Source organism: Terrapene carolina, unplaced genomic scaffold (genome assembly GCF_002925995.2).
Source record: "Terrapene carolina triunguis isolate 2854851 unplaced genomic scaffold, T_m_triunguis-2.0 Scaffold96, whole genome shotgun sequence".
NCBI lineage: Eukaryota > Metazoa > Chordata > Testudines > Emydidae > Terrapene > Terrapene triunguis.
Window position 1 is genome coordinate 6,638,168 of NW_020664447.1, and position 24,906 is coordinate 6,663,073.

The following is a 24,906-nucleotide window of genomic DNA, read 5'->3' on the forward strand; positions in this document are numbered from 1 at the left end:
GAGAGCACCCAGCACTCCGTTCTCCCCAACAGCCAGGATCTTTTTCTCAGCCTGACTGAAGTACCCTCCCAACCCTCCCAAGCCAGTATCCAAGACCATGACCCCATGGAAGGGACCTCAGGTGAGTTTACCTTTTAAAATATAAAACATGGTTCAAAAGCAAGGTTTTTTAATGATTATTTTGCCCTGAGGACTTGGGATGCATTCGCAGCCAGTACAGCTACTGGAAAAGTCTGTTAACGTGTCTGGGGATGGAGCGGAAATCCTCCAGGGACATCTCCATGAAGCTCTCCTGGAGGTACTCCAAAAGCCTTGCCACAAGGTTTCTGGGCAGTGCAGCCTTATTCCGTCCTCCATGGTAGGACACTTGACCACGCCATGCTTGCAGCAAGTAATCTGGTATCATTGCCTGACAAAGCCTGGCAGCGTATGGTCCCGGTGTTTGCTGGCATTCAAGCAACATCCGTTCTTTATCTTGCTGTGTAATCCTCAGGAGAGTGATATCGCTCATGGTAACCTGGTTGAAATACGGGAACTTAATTAAGGGGACAGAGGTGGCCGTTCCTACTGGGCTGTTTGCCTGTGGCTGAAAAGAAATCCTTCCCTGCAGTTAGCCAAGCGCAGGGTGGGGGGAATTGGCCCTGAGCTTTTCGCGTTTGGCTAGCAGGGATCTTCCCTGTTACCAGCCACGCGGTGGGGGGAGGGGTACAGCGATCATACCAGAGAATTGGATGGGGGGGGTTAGTTTGTTTTCTGCTGCTGAAGGTTAACAGGAAAACCGCAGCAGTCAACGGGCTTTGCTTGGTATGTGGGAAAGGAGGGCACAGAAGCCGAAAGACAATGGCTTACCATGGCTACATGCAAGCTGAATTCTGTTGCCCGGACCTGCGTCTGTGATCTCTAACACCAAAGCCACAGGCACTCAATATTAAGATGGAAAATGCGACCTTGTACTGAAATCACATGTGCTATGTAATGTGAATAGTGTTGTTCACCGTGAAAGAGTATAAGCATTGTTCTGTAAAATGTATCATTTTAAAAACTTCTCTCCTTTTTTTCAACCCTCCCTCCAGCAGCTGCAAATTTTTCAAGCCTCCCTCCTCCATCCCAAAGGCTCTCTCAGATAAGGCAGCGTAGAAAGAGGACGTGAGACGACATGTTCACGGAAATAATGGAATGCACCCGCAATGAAAGAGCTCATTTGAATGAGTGGAAGGACACGGTATCTAAATTTAGGAAAGATGCCAGTGAACGTGAGGTCTTGAGGGACGCTCGAGATGAGAGGTGGCAGGCTGCAACGCTGGGGCTGCTGCGTGATCAAATGGACATGCTCCGGTGTCTGGTGGAGCTTCAGGAACGGCAGCAGGATGACAGACTGCCGCTGCAGCCGCTGTTTAATCTCCCTGCCCCCTCACCATGTTCCACAGCCTCCTCACCCAGACGTGTAAGAACGCGGGGGGGGAGGCTCCGTGCACCCTCCCACTCCACCCCAGTGGACAGCCCAACCAAAACGCTGTCATTATATTGAATTTTTTCAGAGGCCTTTTACTTCCCTCCTATCCTCCTCCCAAACCTCACCCAGATTACCTTGTTGGTTCTCTCCCTATGTTTATAATCACTTAATAAAGAATACATGATTTTTAAACGATAGTGACTTTATTTCCTTTGAAAGCAAGCTGGGGGAACGGGGAGGGTGGGTTCCTTACAGAGAATGAGTCAATAAAGGGGGTGGGTTTTCATGAAGGAGAAACAAACAGAAATTTCACACTGTAGCCTGGCCAGTCATGAAACTGGTTTTCAAAGCTTCTCTGATGCACAGCGCTTCCTGGTGTGCTCTTCTAATCGCCCTGGTGTCTGGCTGCGCGTAATCAGCAGCCAGGCGATTTGCCTCAGCCTCCCACCCTGCCATAAAGGTCTCCCCCTTACTTTCACAGAGATTGTGGAGCACACAGCAAGCAGAAATAACAATGGGGAGATTGCTTTGGCTGAGGTCTGAGCGAGTCAGTAGCGATCGCCAGCGACCTTTTAAACGACCAAATGCACATTCTACCACCATTCTGCACTTGCTCAGCCTGTAGTTGAACAGCTCCTGACTCCTGTCCAGGCTGCCTGTGTATGGCTTCATGAGCCATGGCATTAAGGGGTAGGCTGGGTCCCCAAGAATAACTATTGGCATTTCAACATCCCCAACGGTTATTTTCTGGTCCGGGAAGTAAGTCCCTTGCTGCAGCCCTTTAAACAGAGTAGTGTTCCTGAAGACGCGAGCATCATGAACCCTTCCCGGCCAGCCCACGTTGATGTTGGTGAAACGTCCCTTGTGATCCACAAGTGCTTGCAGCACCATTGAAAAGTAACCCTTGCGGTTTATGTACTGGGTACCCTGGTGCTCCGGTGCCAAGATAGGGATGTAGGTTCCATCTATCGCCCCACCACAGTTGGGGAATCCCATTGCAGCAAAGCCCTCACTATGACCTGCACATCTCCCAGAGTCACTAGCTTTCGTAGCAGCACCTCAGTGATTGCTTTGGCTACTTGCATCACAGCAGCCCCCACAGTAGATTTGCCCACTCCAAATTGATTCCCGACTGACCGGTAGCTGTCTGGCGTTGCAAGCTTCCACAGGGCTATTGCCACTCGCTTCTCAACTGTGAGGGCTGCTCTCATCTTGGTATTCTGGCGCTTCAGGGCAGGGGAAAGGAAGTCACAAAGTTCCAAGAGGATATACCCAGAACCACCCGCGACAATATTTTTGGCCCCATCAGGCATTGGGATCTCAACCCAGAATTCCAATGGGCGGAGGAGACCTGCGGGAACTATGGGATAGCTATGGGATAGCTACCCACAGTGCAACGCTCCAGAAATCGACGCTAGCCCCGGTACATGGACGCACACCGCCGAATTAATGTGCTTAGTGTGGCTGCATACATTCGACTTTATACAATCTGTTTTCCAAATTCGAATTATATAAATTTGGATTAATCCCGTAGTGTAGACATACCCATGGGGTGATGGTCTGAAAAAGGTTGAGAACCACTGATCTACGTATTGGGGTGGGTGTAGATGAAGGAATGGATAGTAAAAGAAAGGGTAGGAAAATGGAAGACAAGGCTAAGGAGAAAGACGGGGGGAGAGAAAAGGGAGATGGAAGAAAAGAAAGAAAAAGGAAGACTATATGACAGTAAGAAGGGAAGGCAAATGTGGGTGAGAGGAAAGGAAGGTCGAAGAAAGCAAGGAGGTGGATGAGGAAGGGATGAGTCAGTAACAGGGGTGGAGGAAAGGAGCGTAGGTCTGAGACAATGGGGGAAGGGAGAATGAATGAAGGCTGGTCATGTAAGAGTGCGATAGAGGAGGGGAGAAGGGAGAATGTAGGGATGGGTGAGGGAGATGAGAAGTGAAATTAACTAATGAGGGTAAAGGCGGGGAGGAGTTGAATGATGACAGGAGAAAAATATGCAGGAGGAGGGATGGATGAGTGGGTAGAGTGGGGCAAAGGAAAGGAAGAAGGTAGATGAGGTAGAGAAATGAGAAAAAAATAGAATGGGTGAATAAGGTGGCCAAAGTTGAAGGGAGAAGATACTGAGAGCGTAGATGAGGGTGGGCGAGAGAAGGAGGTGCAGACAAGGGAGGCTAGGACCATGGGGAATGGAGTGCATGACTCAGGGAGACAGACGGAAGTGAGGAGTTAATAAGGAAGTCGTACATGGGATGAAGACAGGGGCATGAAAGACGGAAGTAGGTAGACTGGTGAAACAGAATGAGGAGAGGGAAGTAAATGGATGAATTAAAAGACAAGATACAGGAAGCATGGATGGATGAGTAAGAAGGAAGGAAAGTGACGGTGAGAGAAGCAAACGTGTGGGATGGAGAAGAATGATGGCTGAAAAGATGCAAAGGAGGAAGGATGGATACGGGATGGTAGGACAGATAACCACATTCCTCAACAGCCTCCCTCTCTTTTCCTCAACAGCCTCCCTCTCTTTCTTACCTCTTCTTGTTACACTACACCTGTTTTCACTCTCTCTCTCTCTCTCGCCTTATCTTCAGACATGGAAGCAGAGTTTCACTCACCCATTATTCTAGGCTGCCATAGCCAGCCCTGCTGGTAATCCCAATCCTCTTCCTTTGCAGCAGAAACTTCATGCAATACCCTATCAACCAGCCAGAAAGGACTGAGCAGACACTTCCCAGCTTTACTGCCGCATGGCCGCGAACAAAAGCTTTGACACTTGAGCTCCTCTCTCCACAGAATAAGAGGCCTCATCCTGTGTCAACATGCTGACAGGCTGGTTTTCCCGGGTTGTTTGAGAGTGATCCTTGGCTGCCGTGCTCTGTGCCAAGTTATTTGGCCAGCTCTTCTGTCTAACCCTGTTTGCTGAAGCAGATGGTCACTGGTTTAGGGTTTGTTTCTGGTTTTTTGTCTGTCATGCGTTTGAAGAAGCATCTGCAGTGGTCAGCACACGTGCCAGGATACACTTCACTTCACTCATCACACAGGACACACAGCTGGCCAGGGATGATAGAACACTTGCTTCAGGGTAGCCATAGTTTATTCACTTGTTTGTCTTACTGCAAAACGCTAATATTTAAGCAAACCACAGTTTTCCACAGAAAATATTTATTTACACGTGTGAAAAAAATAATTTGGCTGTATAAGAGCAGCAAAAGGAAAAACAATAAGCTTTTTAACATTGAAGAATCTGGTACCTATATAGTGCATTTAACCACAGTCTGCTCAGAAGGTGCCCATCAAGGGAGGAAAGGGGTTAATTTGACATTCCCATATCACCTAAAACACTGGTGCCCAACCGTTTTACACGGAAGGGCCACATAAACATCAGCACAACCTTGTGTGGGGCAAATAGATTCTACGTATTTTAATAAGGTTTAAAGTCACGTGTACTGATTTATATTTTAAGCTCAGCTTGTTTCATATGTATTTAGATAGAATGCACACACTTAGAATCATAGAATATCAGGGTTTAGGGTTACCATCCGTCCGTATTTCCCCGGACATGTCCGGCTTTTGCATCTTTAAATAGCCGCCCGGTAGGAATTGGTAACTAGGTTAAAAGGTCTGGGATTTTTCCCCCTCCCCTCCCCTTCCCTCCCTCCCTTCCATGCAGAGTGCGGCGCGGTTGATTGGGCGGCTGGGCCTGATTGAACCGCTCCCATTGGCCTCCAGCAGCCAGAGCCCCTCCCCTGCTCCCCCCTGCTGCCTGCAGCCCAGTGTAACCACACAAACAGCCCCACTGGCAGCGTGTTTTGCCTACACATGGAGCCAGCATCTGACCGGCATGGGCATGGTAAGGGGAGTCCCGGGGGGGCAGTCAGGGAGCAGGGGGAGGGTTTGATGGGTCCCCAGCCTCCATCTGCCACCCCCCCCTCCGCGGGTCCCCCCGCCTCTCCCGTGCCTGCTTGTGCTGCCCACATTCCTACGCCCTCCCGGCAGCAACTGCTGTCTGCTGCCCCAGGGTCCTAGTGCCCCCCATTCACTAATGGCAAGGCAGGCTGCCCTTACCCTGCCCTTCCACCCTAGCCCTGAGCCTCTCCAATGCCCCAAACGCCTCATCCCCAGCCCCAGCCCTCATCCCCCCGCACCCTAATCCTCTGCCCCAGCCCTGAGCCCCCTCCTGCATCATGAACCCCTCATCCTCAGCCCCAACCCTCATCCCCCGCACCCTAATCCTCTGCTCCATCCATGAGCCCCCTCCTGCATCATGAACCCCTCATCCTCAGACTCAACCCTCATCCCCCTGCTCCATCCCTGAGCCCCCTCCTGCATCATGAACCCCACATCCTCAGACCCACAGCCCTTACCCCTGCACCCCCTCCTATCCCCAAACTCCCTCCCAAAGCCTGCACCCCCTCCCTTTGCACCGCCTCCCACCCCCAAACTCCATCCCAGAGCCTGCACCCCTCACCCCCTCCTGCACACCAACCCCCTGCCCCAGCCCAGAGCCTGCACCCAGCACTCAAACTCTATCCCTGCACCCCTCCTGCACCCTAATCCCCAGCCCAGGACCTGTACCCCAGACCTCCTCCCCCCACCCAACCCCCTCCCAGAGCCTTAGGCAGCTGCGGGGGGCGGGTTCTGGGCACCACCAAAATTTCTACAAACCTGCCACCCATGCGAGTGGATAAGGGTCGGGGCAGTCAGGGTCCTAGGGGGGCAGTTCTCAGGAGGGGGCAGTCAGGGGACAAGAAGCAGGGGGGGGGGTTGGAGGTTCTGAGGGGGGCAGTCAGGGGGTGGGAAGTGGGAGGGAGTGGGGCTCCCCCCCCAGTGTCCTCTTTTTTGATTGTGGAAATATGGTAACCCTATCAGGGTTGGAAGGGACCTCAGGTCCAATCCCCTGCTCAAAGCAGGACCAATCCCCAGACAGTTTTTTTTACCCCAGTTCCCTAAATGGCCCCCTCAAGGATTGAACTCACAACCCTGGGTTTAGCCGGCCAATGCTCAAACTACTGAGCTATGCCTCCCCTCACTTGTGAAAACTAAAATAATGTAAACACGACGACAAAATGTTAATGAATCAGCCAGTAATATATTGTGTTGAAGCAGGCCACAGACCTTATAAAATACTCTGGTGGGCCATGTACAGCTTGTGGGCTGTAGGTTGGGCACCCTGACCTAAAGGAGTAATCTAAAAATACAAGAGACTGAGCCCCTTACTTCTTTTAATACTTTTAGACCCAAATTCTGACTGAGGTCCTTACTCCATCCTCATTCACGCAAATCTCTACTGGCTTCATTAATAGTTTGCCTGTGTCAGCAGTGAGTAAAACTTGAGTCAGAATCAAGACCTTTGTGTAGAGGGATGAGTGAACCCAGGATGAAGAAGTAAGAAGCTACTTTTACCATATATAAACCATTACCCAAAATTGAAAATGGAACAGGTTTGAAAATACCTGTAGTTTGATTTTTCCTCTATTTTTACATGCCTCTGCACATATTACATCCATCCAGGACTAAAGTAGAGAAAACAGTTGTTAGTTTTGCTTCTTGCTAGAGAAAAAGTAATAGCAATAATGAGACAAATCCTAAAGGTGCTTATTCAGTTTTACTCAGTTTGGGTGAAAGTTTCTGCTGTGTGCATAAAAATTACAGCCCAGGGGAAGTATGTGTGTTTAGGAGCGATGGCTAAGGCCGTTTTAAAGTATCTTTTGTGCCCTCCTATTCCCAGCTGCTGTGAGGGCCAAAATGGACTCAGGCACAATTTAGACCACTCAGAGAGATGCTCTAAATTACTGCATCCCTGTCTAGGCTGCATCTGAGGAACTGCACAAATAAGAGCTGCTCGGAGTCCCTCATGGTACTGAATGCTAAGGCCTCCACCCGCTCCTGCCGAGAGCCCCATGCCTAACATGCTCCTAGCACTGGAGATTGCAAGGGACACTGCATTAGATGGCATAGGCGGTCTTACACAATGCCTGCACCAGAGGAATGCTAGTCTGGCTGGCTCACTAGCTCTTATGGACCCTGCACAATGCTATAGCAACATTCGGGGGGCATAGTAGGAGGAAGAATCCCCTTTCCCCCTTCTTATTTAAGGAAAATCTCCATTTAATGCAATGGGAGATTTATCCAAGTAAGGAATAGGTGAATTCGAATTTGAATATAGATAGCAATGGATGAACCTCAAAAGTCCCATTTGCATTGTATTAACTGTATTAACTAGAGTTGTTCAGAAAATTTTTCTTCCCTGAAGAAAATTTCAACTTTTCAGACAAAAATCAAAAGGCCAAAGTTTTTGGCCAAAACCCAAACTTTCAAATGAAAACTAAAAAATGTGATTTGGAAATGCTGCCATGGTGCCTTGGTGGGATTTGAAGTTTGTCTGTCTCCTGGCCTCATTTTCCACTTTGGGCCAGGCTCCTAGGCCAGACTATATGTCCCATAATTCACCACAGTCTCCCCTGCTGCTGAGTTGCCCTGGTGCATCACGGGAGATATAGTACAGATGGGGAGCTGGGCTCACAGAGGGAAATGGTGGCAGGAGGCACCCAAACTTTATTTTCAACATGGCATCATTTTCAAATCGGATTTTGTTGCTTTTTGGCCAATCTGAAAACTGCATTTTTTTTTAATGAAAAATGTCAAAATTTTCCATAAAAAGCATGCCCTTTTCATGAATAACTGTGTTTAATTTAAAATCCAATTTTCTATTGAAAAAGAGTTAGAAAATTTTCAACCAGCCCTAGTACTAACAGAACCTGGTTGAAAACAACATATTAACACTGTTTAAACACAAGTATCAGAGGGGTAGCCGTGTTAGTCTGGATCTGTAAAAAGCGACAAAGAGTCCTGTGGCACCTTATAGACTAACAGACGTATTGGGGCATGAGCTTTTGTGGGTGAATACTCACTTGCATGCATCTGGTGAAGTGAGTATTCACCCACGAAAGCTTATGCTCCAATACGTCTGTTAGTCTATGAACAGCAACAAAGAGTCCCGTGGCACCTTAAACACAGTTTGCCTGGCCAATGTAAGTCAAATACAACCATTTTACAAACAGTTTATTTCAACTCAAATTTAATATTGGATCCCATTGAAATCAGTGCTGAATTCTTACGGACTTCAATCGGAGTAGGATCTCACCCTAACCAGAATACAATTCCTAGCATTGCTGCAATTTCATATGTCTCCATTCTATACTATTTCTGTTTGACATTGCAAAACCCAGTCCTTTAAAAACCAAATAAATGAAAAGCCTGAATCTACTTTACACAGGCCTAGCAAACCATACTAAGTCATACTAGCATGAAGTTTTGTTGTGTTTTTTTAAATGATTCAGCTCAGAGTTTTACTGCCAATGAGAACAGAGTCAAAGGATTCAGTTTGGGCTGGTTCAGGTAAAGATCCAATTCCTTAGCCAAACTATTCTGCTCTCTTATGCTGCCAACTCTCAATAATTAAAAAAAAAAAAAAGGACATGATATTTGGTGTTTTTCTTAAAGCTCCTGAAGTAATGAAAAATCACAGTTTTCATTCAAAAAATAAAAAGATAGAAACTAACTCTCATGGTTGCAGAGGAAAGCTAGAAAATATGACTTGAGTGCAACCTAAAGGTTCAAAAACTAGCAGGCAAAGAAAAAAGAATCTAAAATTTATTACTTTTTAAACTCTCATAATTCTTAAGTCAATCTCATAATTTTCGTGGCCTGACAGTACTGTACTTACAAATGCAAAATAAACCTGGAATTCTGTTAAGAAGAATATGTTTTCCTGGGATATGACTATTAATGACCTTGTAAACCAATCTATCAGTTTTGCTTGATCTGCACTGGGCAGACAAAATGTCTTTAAATCATGTTAATATGTTTAAAATAGGTGAACCTCAAAAGTCTGATCTACCCTTATCAGCAGTGCTAGGATAATAATTCACCCAATTTTCTCTTTCCATGTATCTGTTACAGATAAACAACCCCAAGAGAGAAGTGCAAGTTTCAAATGGAACTGTAGGCAGCTAAACGCTTTCTAAAAAACCCTTTATTCAGCATTCTGAGGACTACGTCACAGATCTCTTAAAGGAGATATAGTTGCATACGATCCACTTTCTTCTATTCTGTACTAATTCTCTTTGACAACGCAAGTCATAAAATTAGCATACCATACCAAACATTATTACTACAATTCAATCGCCGTGTTCACAGACTTCTCAGAGCAAAGACCGCGAATTGTTAAACTGCACGCGTTAGGACATTTTATTCATAAGTGATGATTCAAAGAAAAAGAGAGCCCTTATGAAACGTGAGCCTGCTGCAATGTTAATTATGAACTGCAATACGGAAAGTGGCCATATGGCAGGATAATTATCGCTTTAATGTAAAATTTTGCTCTACAAATTTTAGACGTGTGAAAGCACCCACCCACCTGCACTCACCGAACACAAGGGCACAATCTGGCCAACAATGAGCTTCTTATGTACAGTGCACATCAGATGAAAAATATCACACAGTGTTACATGCAGTGGGTCAGACCCTGGCCCTGCTGTGCTGCAAGGGACTGGAAAGCTTGCTTAAATAGCTAGTATGGATTCTATTGGCATAGAAGATCTTTATCCCCCCACCACCACCAAAACAGGAGAGGAACGTGTGGGCAAAGCACATTGCATTCCAGCAAGCCCCAGTTGTAGAATGGCTGCTCTAAAATTATACTTGAGCAGCAGCAGTCCCAGGGACTGAGGAAGCATAAAGGTGTTTTAAGACCACCTTTTCTTCCCCCCTCCAGCTACATTGCACAGACCTTTGGTGCAGAGGGAGAACTGGGCCAGTTTTCAAGTCAAAACTGTGTAAATTATATTTTTGCCAAATTCTAATTTAATCTACAAATTACCTCTGAAATGCAAACAGCATGCTTTAGAGAAAGCAGAGTCGATTTTGATCTCACTAACACCACTGTAAATCCACTAAGATCGATGGAATTACTCCACATTTACACCAATGTAACCGAGATCAGAATCTGGCACAATTTCTCTGTAATCAGGAGCACAGGCTGAGTTTGTTTTTTGACATGTGCTTATTATAAAGTACATACACAAGGGTTGAAATGCTTTCTGTCGGTTTAATTAAAATTTTATTTTAACAAAGAATTACCTTATAGCACAGTGGATGAAACATTTCACATTTTAATATTATGTTTATGAAATTTCCACAAGGAAGAGTTGACACAAAGTGTTTACATAAAACACTGCAACCTGCTTTATTAAACCAGAGTTTTGGGATCCGTGACATGTATTTTTCTGCTTTAAAATAACACAGTGGCATTTTAGAAATAGAAGGTGGGTGAGGTAATATTTGTTATTGGACTAACTTCTGCTGGTGAGAGAAACAAGCATTCGAGCCACACAGAGCTCTTCTTCAGGTCTATACTACAGACACGGTGGCATTTTCACAGATTGCTAACTTCAAATATTTGTTTAAAAGAGGCGAAGTCTTCACAAAAAGATAAACTGAGGTCAACTTAAGCATAATGGGGAACTTGAAGAACTGCACTGAGGTTTATCAAAAGTCAGAGACAATTTGCTTGACGTACCCTGAAGTGCATGAAAAAACTACCGTAGCGTATGTTGCTCAAGATAAACATAAAGAAGCTGGACATACACATTAACATATTGACATAATCTCACACTGTGTTTCCGAAATCAGCCTAATAGAATAAAAAATAGACCAGTTCCTCTGCTGCTTTTTCTTTACAATTAACAAGGCTATTTCCTGAAAGTCATAGCAGGGGAAATTCTGGGAAATAAATGAGTTTTTGCTATCAACTTAAATACGGCCAGCATTTGGCCCAGTGTGAAAAGAAGACCAGAATTCCATCTCAGATTTTAAAAACCAGGAAAATACCATAGGCCCAGTCCTGAGCTAGTATAAATTGACAGAGCTGCATTGATTTAAATCCTTTACTGCAGATGAATCCAGGCAGTGAAGGACATTCAGTAATGTATGAATTTATTTATTTGCATCCTGTCTGGTCTCCCTATACTTTCTCTATTTTAGTCAATGTCAACTCTACTGCTGTAACATCTCCAGCCCTGGCTCCTGTGACTCTTACAGTAGTAATGTCACCGAAAGACTGACATTCTGGAGTCAGTTCTGGGCATGTGTGTGGTGCCTATGTTTAGGGAAAGTCTTCAGACCACAATTGCAGGTTCTTGTCTCCCCAGGAAACTTTGCAGGGAAATCCAGAGTAACTCACTTATCTTACTGGCAGCAATGCTCACAATCTCCCAGTAACACAAGCACAAGTAGACACTAAATGACAAAAGCTGGGAAGCCCAGCCTGAACAGCTGATGTAAACTAACAAAGAAAACTGGAAATAAAAATGTAAAAAACTAAACTGATAACGCACAACCCCATAATCCAACCGTCCTTATATACATCCACTGAACGGATCCCCATGCCCAAAGACTCAGTATACATTATGAGTTAGAAAGCAAGATTCAGTCTGAAGGACAGAGAATTCTAGCTGGCTTGTGGACAATGTGGCCCAATGCTGCAGGCAATGGACTCTAGAGATGGAGCAAGAGGTCAGGTGAAAAAAAGCAGCATGGGTTGGAGATTTTCCAGGAGCCAAGGGGGCTCTCTGTAAGGGAGAAGCCTACTCTAAGCCATGTCAGAAAGTCACTCACATCCACTCACAGTCTCCATTCTCCTGTCTGGGGACTATGTATTTCAGAGGAAGGTGAGACCAGCCAACCTGTCCCCCCTTGTAGGGTGTCTCCTCTTTTGATCTATAGCGTTTTCAATGAAGTCCTTTCAGGCAGTATACCAGGCTTTAGCTCCCTCAATAACCAGCAAGGACTGGATCTTGCAGCGGATGAACTGAGTGATCTGGCCACGCCCTGTATTTTACTCACAGCTCCCCATCAGACACTACTATACTTCAGCTCTCAGTCTTTACTTTCCCTCCTGGTCTATTTCCCCCTCTCTGGCGAGTGTTCCCAGAAACAACAAGTGGATGCTGAACAGGTGGGTATGACAAGCAGGGTACAGATGCCCCAAGAATAGAACAGGGGGATCAGAAACCCAAAGAATAAACAATTGAATCAGTTGATCGCATACATTATTATTGTACTATAAAAATGTACCAAGTAAGGGCTTATGAAAGCTGATGACCCCCTTCTGGTCACTGATATTATGGGGTGATGTATGTACGGTTAGTAGGTAAAGAATTATGTATGTGTGTTGGAAATATGTTTCTAAAATGTGTTCAAACCAAACAATCTCAGTAGAGCGAACAAACAAGTTTGTCATAGACAGAGTAGTTTGTCAGACACAGCAACGCTGTTTTGCCTGTTTACATGTGTCTCCAATGTAAATTGAGCAAGGTGAGCCCAGAGACAATGTAAGTACAGTAAAACTTGCCTGAGAGACGACCTGTCACAAGTGACTACTTGCAGAGGCCACGGAATATCATCCTTCTCTGTTGTGCAAACCTTTGAAGAGACCATCTCTTACAAGTGACCACTTTTGCTAACTCCCATGAGTGGTCACTATTGGCAGGTTTTACTGTACATTTGGATCTAAGGTAAACAAAGCAATCAAGTCAATCAAGAAAGCAAGTTAACCAGAGGATGAAAAAGGGGTTTGCCATTGGCACCCCAAAGAACAAGCATCAGCAGAGAGAAACTTGGTCTGGGTTTACTTTTCAAAGAGTACATTTCTTCCATTTTATAGTTCAGAAAACCTTTGAAAGTGAACCCTGTTAGTTATCCATCAGTTAGGGAACAAAGGGGACAGCACCCTCTGATTCTGTAAATGTTGGATCCTCCTACCAGGAAGGGTTGGAGATGTTGTTAACTTGATGTAAGTGAGAACGCTGTTCAGGCAAAGACATAGCTTACTAGAATTACGTTTTAGTCATTCGAAATCATGTTATTTTTGTTTTGTTTATAATCGTATTGTCTCTTTTTCTCTTACTTAGTTATCACTTAAATCTCTCCTCTTTAATAGTAAATTTTTTTGTAGTTTTACTATAAACCATGTCAGTGTTGTTATATTAAAGAGCAGGGTTTCTCAAACTGGGGGTCACAAGGTTATTACCTGGGGGTTGTGAGCGGTCAGCCCCATGCCTGAGCCCCTGTTAAATTAAAATTAAATTCCCCCCCACCCCCATTTTTAATCTATAAGAAAGGGGGTCGTGTTCAGAGGGTTACTGGGTGAAAGGGGTCACGAATACACAAAGTTTGAGAATCACGGGTAAAGAGTGAGTCCTCAGCTAACATGTCAGGATGATGTGTGCACTGTCTCTTTGGAGGAAGCAAACGTAACTTCTATGAGCGTCCAGTAAGAGAGACTGGATAGTGCAGAGTTCAGTCTCTGAGGAACTCAGAAATTGGGGTTCATTGATTGTTACCTGCAAGGACAGTTGATACTGGCAGAGTCTTGAGGACTTTGCCGGTGTGGCACACAGATTGGTGTGGCAGGGAGCCAACACACAGTTTAGGCCTCAGCACAGCTCTCCCTTACGGAGCCAAAATGGTAACATGGTGGCTTATTGTTCTGGGTGTCCTGGGAAGAGTATCACAGTGGAACACTGAGTTTGGAACAAGAGCCCAATCAGAAGCCACTGGGGCAGATTTTCTTTAGGAGTCATTGCTGCAAATTAGCCTGTTTTATAGGGTCCCCCTTGGCTCTACAGAGACATACAGGCAGTGCTCTTGAACAGTGATAAATCCCATGAGGATTACACAAGTCTGACAGGTGACTGTCCATATTTTATTGAATAGAAAAGTCAAATATATTTCTCTTTTACTGGCAACAATGGTGGAGTGGTACCAAAACCATTGGTATTATTATGTACTGGAGGGCCTCAGCACTGGGCAAATCTATACAGCTGAGTTTCTTGGATCCAAAAATCTCCAAATTGGGAATGTTCTGAATCAGATCTGGATTCAAATTTGCAGCTCGGGGCCACCTCCAACATATATTAAGGAAATATGATCCCTGTCCTCAGGACTGTTTATAAACTAATAAAGACACAGACCAAACATAACATAGTACATAATGGGTGCTAAAACAGAATGAGGGGTGTGTGAATGGGATCTCCTAAAAGACTAGTGCTTAAGGGGTTGCAGCGATTTCCTATCCCTTCAATTCTTAGGGATAATCTGCTCATTGAACCAAAACTACCTCCCTCTAGGCAACCCCATATAATAGACTGCAATAGTTTCCAACCAAAGGAGTAGAAGGGGTCCCTTCCTATGCAACTGTAATGATGAGCTGTTATGAAACATTCATGTAGGAAGGGCCTGATATTACTCCCAATTTGATGTCAATAGGAGCTTTGTAATTGACTTCAACAGGATCGGGATCAAGCCCTAATTAGCCTTTGCACCCTCCTAAACCCAAATGCTTAACTTCCTCCATGACCTGCCTTTGGTATTCCAGGCTTTGGAAAGGATGATCCCAGAGTACTTTTGAATCCAGACCTCTTGTGTTACAGCAGTACCACCAAACCAAGTTCTCCCATGTACTTTTGGCATCATATTATTAAGCCTTGCATGAAAGCTTCAGTGCTGAATTTCTATAGGGATGTTTCAGAATTCAAGTCTACTGACATAAGCTGCATTCAACTTTATTGCTGATTCTCAATTCAGCCCCCACCCCACCCCACCCCCCAACCAAATGGACAACAGCATGAAGTAGAAAGAAAAAAAGTTACAGACTGATGGAAATGTCTCAATACAGCCATGTGCCAGGCAACATCCAAGCTCTACATAATGAAATGCATAAACAAGCCAAACAGCCTGCACCAGTTCACAAGTGGTTTCTGGATCACTAAACTTCTTTTATTTAGTTCTCTCATAGTTTGTTTTTTTATTATATGTGATTTTTGATCACTCCATTGCACTGCTACATCCCGCATCATGCCCTAAACCAAGAACACCACCGCATAAATTCTGCATACATCTCGCCCACACTGCTCTATGATTAGGTGTTTTAAGAAAAGCTAAGTCAGACATGGTTGACTCTAAATGCAGCGTAATTCACTGGGGCTGGAATCAGACTTAAACACCCTTGTACAGCCATGGTGTTAACAGCATAAATCCAGTTGTTTTATGTGCCTGTGTTTTTGGAGCTGGGATTTGATTTTTTTCTTGACAGACAGAATAAAAAGAGGAGAAAAAGAAGGAGAGTTTCAGCCGTGGGAGAGGAGTTTATTTACTTTGCCTGCTACTGTGTCTTTGTTCTATACAAATCCAACGCACATCAGCGATTCAGTAGTAGATCCCAGCATGCAGGAACAGGGAGTCATGTAATAGCTGTAACCAGGCTAGGGATGGAACAGAAGCCCTTCATTTGGCATTCCCCTTCAGCAGAATGCATTTTGATCCCACTTAAATTTTATGAGTTTGAAATTAACTCCCAGCAGAGCCCAACCTTTCAGAAAGTTAAATGTCCCACGGGCTGCTCATTTAAAATTTCATCTGCGATGGTTCCAGAGGATGAAATATGTAAGTAACGCCCAGCATGGCCCCACTGAAAATCATCTAAAGAAAGCACTAAGCATGTCGGAAATTAACTGGCCTGCTCCTCAGCCTGAGGGTTGGAAAGTCCACGTGGAACATGAACTAGGTGAGCAGCAAACAATGAGATTGGGATTGGCAGTCAGAGCCTATGAGCAGTCAGGAGGAACAAAGAGTTAGCAACCTGGTGGAGAGCAGCCAAGGAACAGAGACAGATGTGTAGGAAGAAAAAGATAGGCTTTACAGGAAAGAGACAGAGCACGCAACTGAAAACTAGAGGGGCACAGGGAGCAAAAAGGGAGCAGGCTTCTGGGCCCAGAGACTGGAGGAAGAGAATGCCTGGGAGCAGAGCAGACTGCTACGAAACATTAAAATCCTTTCCAATGTCTCCCATCCCTATTGTTCTAACTAACAGGGCTCTACTGAGCACATTAAACATAGGGAATGATGTTCTGTTCTCCGCCTCTGTTCTCACTGACTTCAGTGTCAAGTAGTTGTGCCCATTTGAAGGCAAAACTTGTCCCAGGAGAAGGGTCTAAGGCTATGTGGGGGGGAGCGGGGAGAGGAGAATAGAGAAATACTCTGGCATTTCTCAAACACACCATCTGAAATTCTAACAGGATGTCTGTGATCCAAAATCTAAGGGAAATTTGTGTTTATATAGTCATACACTATCCAGTCTGTATGAAAAAACTGTGTTTTAAAGACAGCCCTTACCATTATTACTGTTATCATCCACTAAGACAATTTCTTTGAGCAGGTGAGGAGGAGTCCGGTCAATGGCAGAATGAATGGAGCGCAGAATCACTGAGAGTGCTTCATTAACAAATATGAAAACAACGCTGACCTCAGGAAGGCTGTTGGGAAATGTGAGGTTTCTGCACCTGAAAATAAAATACAATAAATATAAACTGCTGTAAGTTTCTGAGTTCATTATAGCTGTGTCTACACTGATATTGCGATCGCTGGTGGGAGATTTCCCAAAACTGCCTGTGACCTAAACTTCAGATGATTCTCTCGGCCTCTTGAGACTGAATTGGGCTGGAAATCATAAGAACAGAGATTCTCTTAATATTTTGATATTTCTCCCCTCCCCCCATGACAAAAAGAAATCTCATAAGCAGGCAAAAATGAAAAATATGTTTTTATAAAACATGTCCAGGTCCAGAAGAGGCAAACTGGTTCACCCATCTCTAATAGTTACACCAAAAACAAGTTCATACAGCATCCACCACCATTAGTTCTTATGCATCAGTACAAGAAAGTAGCAGTTACAGTGGTATTTAGATTTACTGATCTCTACTTGCAGTGTGATCTTTTGGCTACAGATCAAATCTTACTTTCCATAAGCCAGTTCCTATTTCTGCTGATGTGTTTGCCCCTTCCTTTTACTCATAACAGGACTTTCAATTGTAAGGATCAGATTGAAATGTAGTCTTTGATTTTCTTTGATGTTTCCAAAAGGCCTGAAAGAATGTCACACCTTTTTGAGTATCACTCCACTGCAGATAAAAAAAATAAATAAAAATGTGGAGTGCCACTTATAGTCAATTACTGTACCACTTGACTGAACTACCTCACCACTGAATGCTTGGTAGTTGCTCTACCCTCCAAAGCTTGATAATTTGTTTCCATGAGCTTCTGATTTGGAAAGATGTCGGTTTTATGACTCTATATGCCACGATCTTTCTGAGGAAATGACTGAAAGACAATTTTAGTCACACTGATCCTTATAACAGAATTTCACTGTACTTTGAAAATCACAGGTCACATTTTTAGCAGGGGATCAGCTCAACATCTAATTACATGCCTGATCCTTTCAGGTGCCAAGGACCCGTAATTACCATTGGTTTTGGTTGTTTTTATGTACGCCACCTCATAGGGATCCAGTCCTGCAAGTTGCTGAGTACTTAAGTATGTGCAATTCCACACACATGCACACACACTCAATTGCATGTGTAATTCTATACACACTATCAGTAGTGTACACAAATAATAGACTCCACAGAACTACATGCACAAAATTGCATGGACATATTTAGAAGCTACTGACCAGCAACGTTCCCTGTAAAACTGTGTGGCTGCGCAGCAATCTTGAGCATATGACACAGGTCAGAAACCATGTCATTCACGTCTCCTCTGTGATGCCATCATGTGCTCCTTTAAGAGTCTGCTGTGCTCACTGCTTGGCCAAGCCCAGGGCATGTGTGATCCCAACCTCCTCGCTGTGGGGGGAATGAAAGCGCTTCCAGTCTCAGAGACATGCTCACAGAGGTGAAAGTAAGCCGATTCGCCCCAGTACGGTGTACCAGCTTCCCCAGGCGGCAATTTAAAGGGCCTGGCGCTCCCAGCAGCGGCTGGAACCCCAGGCCCTTTAAATTGCTGCCAGAGCCCCGCTGCTGGAGCCCTGGGGCAGCGGCAGTGGGGCTCCGGGGGATATTTAAAGGGCCGGGGCTCCTGCTGCCTCTACTGCCCTGGGCCCTTTAAATAGTCGCCGGAGCCCCACCGCCGCTACCCCCAGGGCACCGGGGGCTATTTAAAGAGCCGGGGCGGTAGAAGCAGGGGAGTCCTGGGCCCTTTAAATAGCCCCCAGAGCCCCGCTGCCGGAGCCCTGGGGTAGCAGCGGCAGCTGGGGGCTCCGGCAGAGGTTTAAAGGGCCCGGGACGGTAGCGGTGGCCGAGCCCTGGGCCCTTTAAACTGCTGCCGGAGTCCCCGGCTTCCGCTGCTACTCCAGTGGGGTACAGGGAGGGCACTTACTGGTACAGGGCGGGCCGGGGCTGGCTCTGACCCCATCCCCACCCCTTCCGCCTGAGGCCCCGCCCCTTCCAGGGGCCAGAGCTGGCCCCAACCCAGCCCCGTACCAGTAAGTCCCTATTTCTACTTTCACCCCTGCATGCTCACCCAGTCCTGATGGGCCAAAGCACTGTGCACTCTCCCTCTCCCCCCAATGGTTTCCAGTGACACAGCAATTGCTGCTGCGGAGAGGCAGCCAGGGAGGGAGCTGTGGCCCAGGAGCTTCCTGGGAACAGCCGGCAGGGGCCTGAAACTCCCAGCCAAGGGGACTCCTGTTAGGGTTCCCAGTGCTGCTGCTGCTGAGCAAATGGTGGGAACAGGGACAAGTGTGTGATACTGGAGAGAAGACACACCTAGTCCTCACTACATACAACACCCCCCCCCCCCCCCCACACACACACACGTATAAGCTTACTCTAGAACAAAAAATGTAGTGCTCACTGGAGTTTGCAGCCCTCTCAGTAACAGAAAAAGAAATCAGAGGTAAAATTGGTGACCAGATTCTGATCTCAGTTTCACCAATGTATACCTGGAGTGTATCTATTTCGTTGATTTAACAGAGTGGAAGTCGGTCTGTTTGAAAATTAGGCCCCAAATGAAGTACGCTGTAAACAGGCCAACAGCTTGCATGAACTAAAATAATTATCAGTGTCAGCCTAGGAAGATGCTTTTGTTTTATCTACTATGTCAGTGTCTCCAACATATAGACAGAGACATACAAACACATCATCATGGCATAACAAACGAAAAGGTACAGTGATTTTCCTTTCTGCTGTGTAGCTGTGAAAGTCAATGTACAACACTCTCAGCTGTGCACATTCTAGCTGTCATCACCACCAGTGATACTGTAGCACAGAGAGAGAAATTATGAAGAAACAGCACCAACAAAATATAGCAAAAGGCATTGCTTAATAGACAAAGAACAGTTTGATTTGGTGAAGAATATTTTCCAAGCCAATACAAAAGTGCTGAAAACGAGTTTAAAAAGAAAGCCTTAATCAATAGTGACTTTTTCTCTCCAGTGCCAGTTGGATGAAGGACTTATTGCCCGTTTGTGAAACTATGCATCCGATGAAGTGGGCTGTAGTCCATGAAAGCTTATACTCAAATAAATTTGTTAGTCTCTAAGGTGTCACAAGTACTCCTGTTCTTTTTGGATACAGATTAACACGGCTGCTACTCTGAAACCTGTCACTGAAAATACAGCTTTGTCGAAGATTACAATTTGTTCATCCATTAAACCACCTAAATTAAATTTAAATAAATAAATAAATGTTGCAGCCCTTTCATAAACTCATGTACAAACTCATGTCCCCCTGCTCTATGGAAGATGGGGTAAGCGGGGTGCAGGAGCAGGGGGGAGGGGGACACCCTGACATTAGCGCCCCCACACACACCCCCACACAGGGCAGGAGCCGCACATGGCAGTGGGGGGAGGGATAGCCGCAATTGCTAGCCTGCTGGGCAACTGCTGCACAGGGAACTTAGGGGAGCGGGGAGCTGATGGGGGGCTGCCGGTCCACCCTGGTTCCAAGCCCCCACCAGCTAGCTGCAACGGACTGCTCTTCCTGCAAGCAGTGGACAAAGCAGGCAGCTGCCAAATGGAGCATTGCATAACTTTAAACGAGCATGTTCCCTAACTGATCAGCAATGTAACAATGTTAACCAGGACGACTTTAAGTGAGGAGTTACTGTATCCAAACTGAATTCCTGCTTCCCACTTTTCTCTCTCCCATAAGAGATAGAGGGCTGGGGCTTATTTTTTCCTGGCTAAATTTGTTTACACATTTTCAAATTAATCTCACTGGGGCTGATTCTCCATTGCCTAGCACCTTGGACAGACGTTCACATCAATTTAAAGTACGTGCAAACCGAATGCCATCGTGACTCAGTAGCATTAGACATTCATTTTGTCCTGGTGTAAGTGATTAGAAAGCATGCAGGGAATGGAGAATCAGGGCCCAATTGTTTCTAATCCCTCCCGTCCCTTTTGCATTAATTCTTTTCCCATCACTGATGTATTCTGGCATCTTAAGAGGAGTTCATAGATTTTTTTTTCCATTGTGTGGCCCATGAGTGGTTTTCACTTCCAGCAGGAATCCTCTTCCCTTAATATAGAAGGGAAACATATTTTCTCGTTTACATTGGGCATTCATGTCCGAGAGAGAGAGAGAGAAAAAGAAAGAATGACCTACTTATTTCACTTACAAACTGGATTTCGATCTAAATATCCAGGACACAAGGCATTTATACACTTGCACATCTATCACTAGCCTTTCTTGGGGGAATTTTATTCACTATGAAACACAGCATAATTCTAGCTATGAACCACCAAGTAAAAGGGGTGGAGGTGGTTAAAATGTACATTGAGGAGCATATGTATGGGAGGATATGACATGGCTCAAAACCTTGGGTCCAATAAGCTCTAAGAACAGAGTGATCACAACATAGCAAGTAAGAACTCCTGAATTCTTATGCTAACTCTGTCTCTGACTTACTCTGTGGCCCTGGACAAGACACTTAACCTGCCTGTGGAAAGTGGGGCTAACGCCAGTAACCCTTCTCACAGGGGCAGAGTTGAGTATAGAGGGTATGTCTACACTGCAGTTAGATACTCATGGCTGGCCTGTGCCAGCTGACTCGGGCTCACGGGGCTTGGGATAAGAAGCTATTTAATTGCAGTGTGGACGTCTGAACTTGGGCTGCAGCCTGAGCTCTGGGACCCTCCACATCACAGGGTCCCCAAGCCCAGGTGTCTACACTACAATTAAACAGCCTTGCAGCCCAAGCCCCACAAGCCTGAGTCAGCTGGCACAGGCCAGCTGCAGGTTTTTAATTGCAGTGTAGACATACCCTCAGTAGTTACTGTTCAGTGTTTTTAAAATGTAAAATCCTAGATATTATTTATCGTTATAACAACCAGTATCATTTATGTTGGAGTCTGAAAAATTATCTCCAGTGGCCACGTCTGCTAAATTACATAAGGCTAATAAAGCTAATGTAACTGTTGCCATGGTTATCAGAAATGTACAGAAACTTCTAACGTTCTATTTGCAGCAGACTTGAAAGCAGGGGGAAGGATACATGATGATGATTCTTCAAAATCTTTGCCCATGAAAAAAATCTATCCAGCCAGGGCATGTACATAGTGGTAATGAACTTCACTCAGTCACAGTAAAATCAGTATCCCTGTTCTGTGTTCTAGCCACTGGATCTCACTGCCTCAGCAACAGTGCTTTTCTACAGGATGATATATGGCATATTAGTAGTAATGAGATAAAATTCAGCATGGGTGCAGACAATGGGGTGGGGTGGGGAGAAAGAGAGAGCTGTGGATGGCTTTAGGCCTCCCAAAACGTAGGGATTATGTTCATAAAAAAAGGAAACACTACGTCTGGAATAGAAATTAATTTATCTCACTTGATTAAAAGAGGACAAATGTAGTTATGGTACAAAAACTACACCTGGAAGCAATATTAAACAGCTATTATTTTATTACTTTTTAACTCTAGCCTTCCCAAATAAAAAAAAGTTGTCTATATGCCCCTGTTCAGGAGTGGTGAATCTCTATGATGACCAAATGGAAGGGTGAACCGTTTCTGATAAAATAAGAAATGATGCAAATCACAGACTGAACCAGAACAGTTTTCAAATCTTGGGAAAGATTCAGGGGTGAAAGTAACTTAAAGGACTTAACGGTATGCCGGAGCCATGAGCAGGGCCTCAACTGGAGGGGGTGTGGCCTCAAACGGAAGGGGCGGAACCTTTCGAGCCACGAGATTTAAAGGGCCCTGGGCTCCAGCTGCTGGGCTCGGGGGCCATTTAAAGGGCCCAGGGCTCCCGGCCACCACTACCGCAGTGGAACCCTGGGCCCTTTAAATCGCCGCCTAAGCCCTGCTGCCAGAGCCCTAGGGTAGCAGCGGTGGCTGGGGGCTCGGGCGGTGATTTAAAGGGTCAGGGACTCCCAGCCGCCGCTACTGCAGCGGACCCCGGGCCCTTTAAATTGCCGAAGGAACTGCGGAGCTCCCCCGGCTGCCGCCGCCACCCCGGGGCTCCGGCAGCAGGGCTCAGGTGGCGATTTAAAGGGCCCAGGGCTCTGGTTGCCACTACTGCCCCGGGTCCTTTAAATCTCCACCCGAGCCCCGCTGTCAGAGCCGGCAGAGATTTAAAGGGCCCGGGCGGTAGTGGCGGCCAGAGCCCCCGGCCCTTTAAATCGCCGCCTGAGCCCTGCTGCTGGAGCCCTGGGGTAGCGGCGGCGGGGCTCCGGCGGTGACTTAAAGGGCCAGGGGCTCCCAGCCGCCGTTACTGCAGCAGGGCCCCAGGCCCTTTAAATCGCCGCCGGAGCGCCGGGGATCCCAGTCAGAGACAAACACCTACAGGATCTCCATCAAGCGTTCTTAAAACTACAATACCCACCTGGTGAAGTGAAGAAACAGATTGACAGAGCCAGAAGGGTACCCAGAAGTCACCTACTACAAGACAGGCCCAACAAAGAAAGTAACAGAACGCCACTAGCCGTCACCTACAGCCCTCAACTAAAACCTCTCCAGCGCATCATCAAGGATCTACAACCTATCCTGAAGGACGATACCTCACTCTCACAGACCTTGGGAGATAGGCCAGTCCTCGCTTACAGACAGCCCCACAACCTGAAACATATACTCACCAGCAACTGCACATCACACAACAAAAACACTAACCCAGGAACCAAACCCTGCAACAAACCCTGGTGCCAACTACGTCCGCATATCTATTCAAGGAACACCATCATAGGACCTAATCACATCAGCCACACCATCAGGGACTCGTTCACCTGCACATCTACCAATGTGATATATGTCATGTGCCAGCAATGCCCCTCTGCCATGTACATTGGCCAAACCGGACAGTCTCTACGCAAAAGAATAAATGGACACAAATCTGACATCAGGAATTATAACATTCAAAAACCAGTAGGAGAACACTTCAACCTCCCTGGTCACTCAATAACAGATTTAAAAGTGGCAGTTCTTCAACAAAAAAAACTTCAAACACAGACTCCAATGAGAAACCACAGAACTGGAATTAATTTGCAAACTGGACACCATCAAATTAGGCCTGAATAGAGACTGGGAGTGGATGGGTCATTACAGAAACTAAATCAATTTGTTAGTCTCTAAGGTGCCACAAGTACTCCTCGTTGTTTTTACAAAAACAAATTTCCCCTTGGTAAATACTCACACTTTCTTGTCAACTGTTTGAAATGGGCCGCCTTGTTTACACTGGCCTCATTAACACTACCACAGTGATTTCCACTCCTTGTCAACTGTTAAGAATTGCCTATTTCCAACTTAAATTTAATTGGCTCGTTAGCACTGACCCCCCCATTTGATAAGGCAACTCCCACCTTTTCATATACTGTGTATTTATACCTCCCTACTGTATGTTCCACTCCATGCATCTGATGAAGTGGGTTTTAGCCCATGAAAGCTTATGCCCAAATAAATTTGTTAGTCTCTAAAGTGCCACAAGGACTCCTCATTGTTTTTGCTGATACAGTCTAACACAGCTACCACTCTGAAACCTGTCTGCTATTGTTGAAGTAAACATCTGCCTCTCAGTCAAAGGAGATGATGGGCAAGGTCAAGAATCAAAATGCACCTGAATAAACTTAACCTGGGGTACAGTCCATTACTCACCCTGTATAATGCAACACCCTGGAGACTGCAGCTCTGTGCTGCCAGTCAAAAACATTTTTTTGGAGCAGCTATTTCTACAGGGAATGGGGTAGGCAGATACAAAAAACTAAAGCAAAAATAGAAATGATATAAGGTGTTCATTGAACCAGTGCACACCACCAATTGCTGAAACCAACAAAGTCTGCATGCAGGTGACACTGAGCCAGTCAGCAACACAAGAAGGAGGAGGAGAGAAATGAACCAAGGGTAGTTGCAGGAGTAGAGTAAAGAAGACCAAGAAAATACTCAAGCAAAAAACAAACACTAAATATTTGACCAGACTAAGGAATTCTAAACAGTATTTAGTCATAGAATTTCTGCCTTAAATAACTTGTTAGTCATTGAGGGCCAGACAGATACTCTTACTCGCTGCAAATAGGGTTACCATATTTGGAGCCTCCTAAAGGAGGACACTCCACGGGGCCC

At 45.6% G+C, this 24,906-nt stretch overlaps 1 protein-coding gene across 1 annotated transcript in view; it reads right to left on the bottom strand.

The window, feature by feature from the left end:
- GALNT18 (polypeptide N-acetylgalactosaminyltransferase 18) overlaps positions 1 to 24,906 on the bottom strand; it is a 438,485-nt gene that overhangs the window by 206,435 nt on the left and 207,144 nt on the right. Inside the window, exon 4 of the mRNA XM_024196054.1 lies at positions 16,688 to 16,854. Coding sequence (XP_024051822.1) covers positions 16,688 to 16,854 — 167 coding nt within the window. The remainder of the gene's footprint in view (positions 1 to 16,687; positions 16,855 to 24,906) is intronic.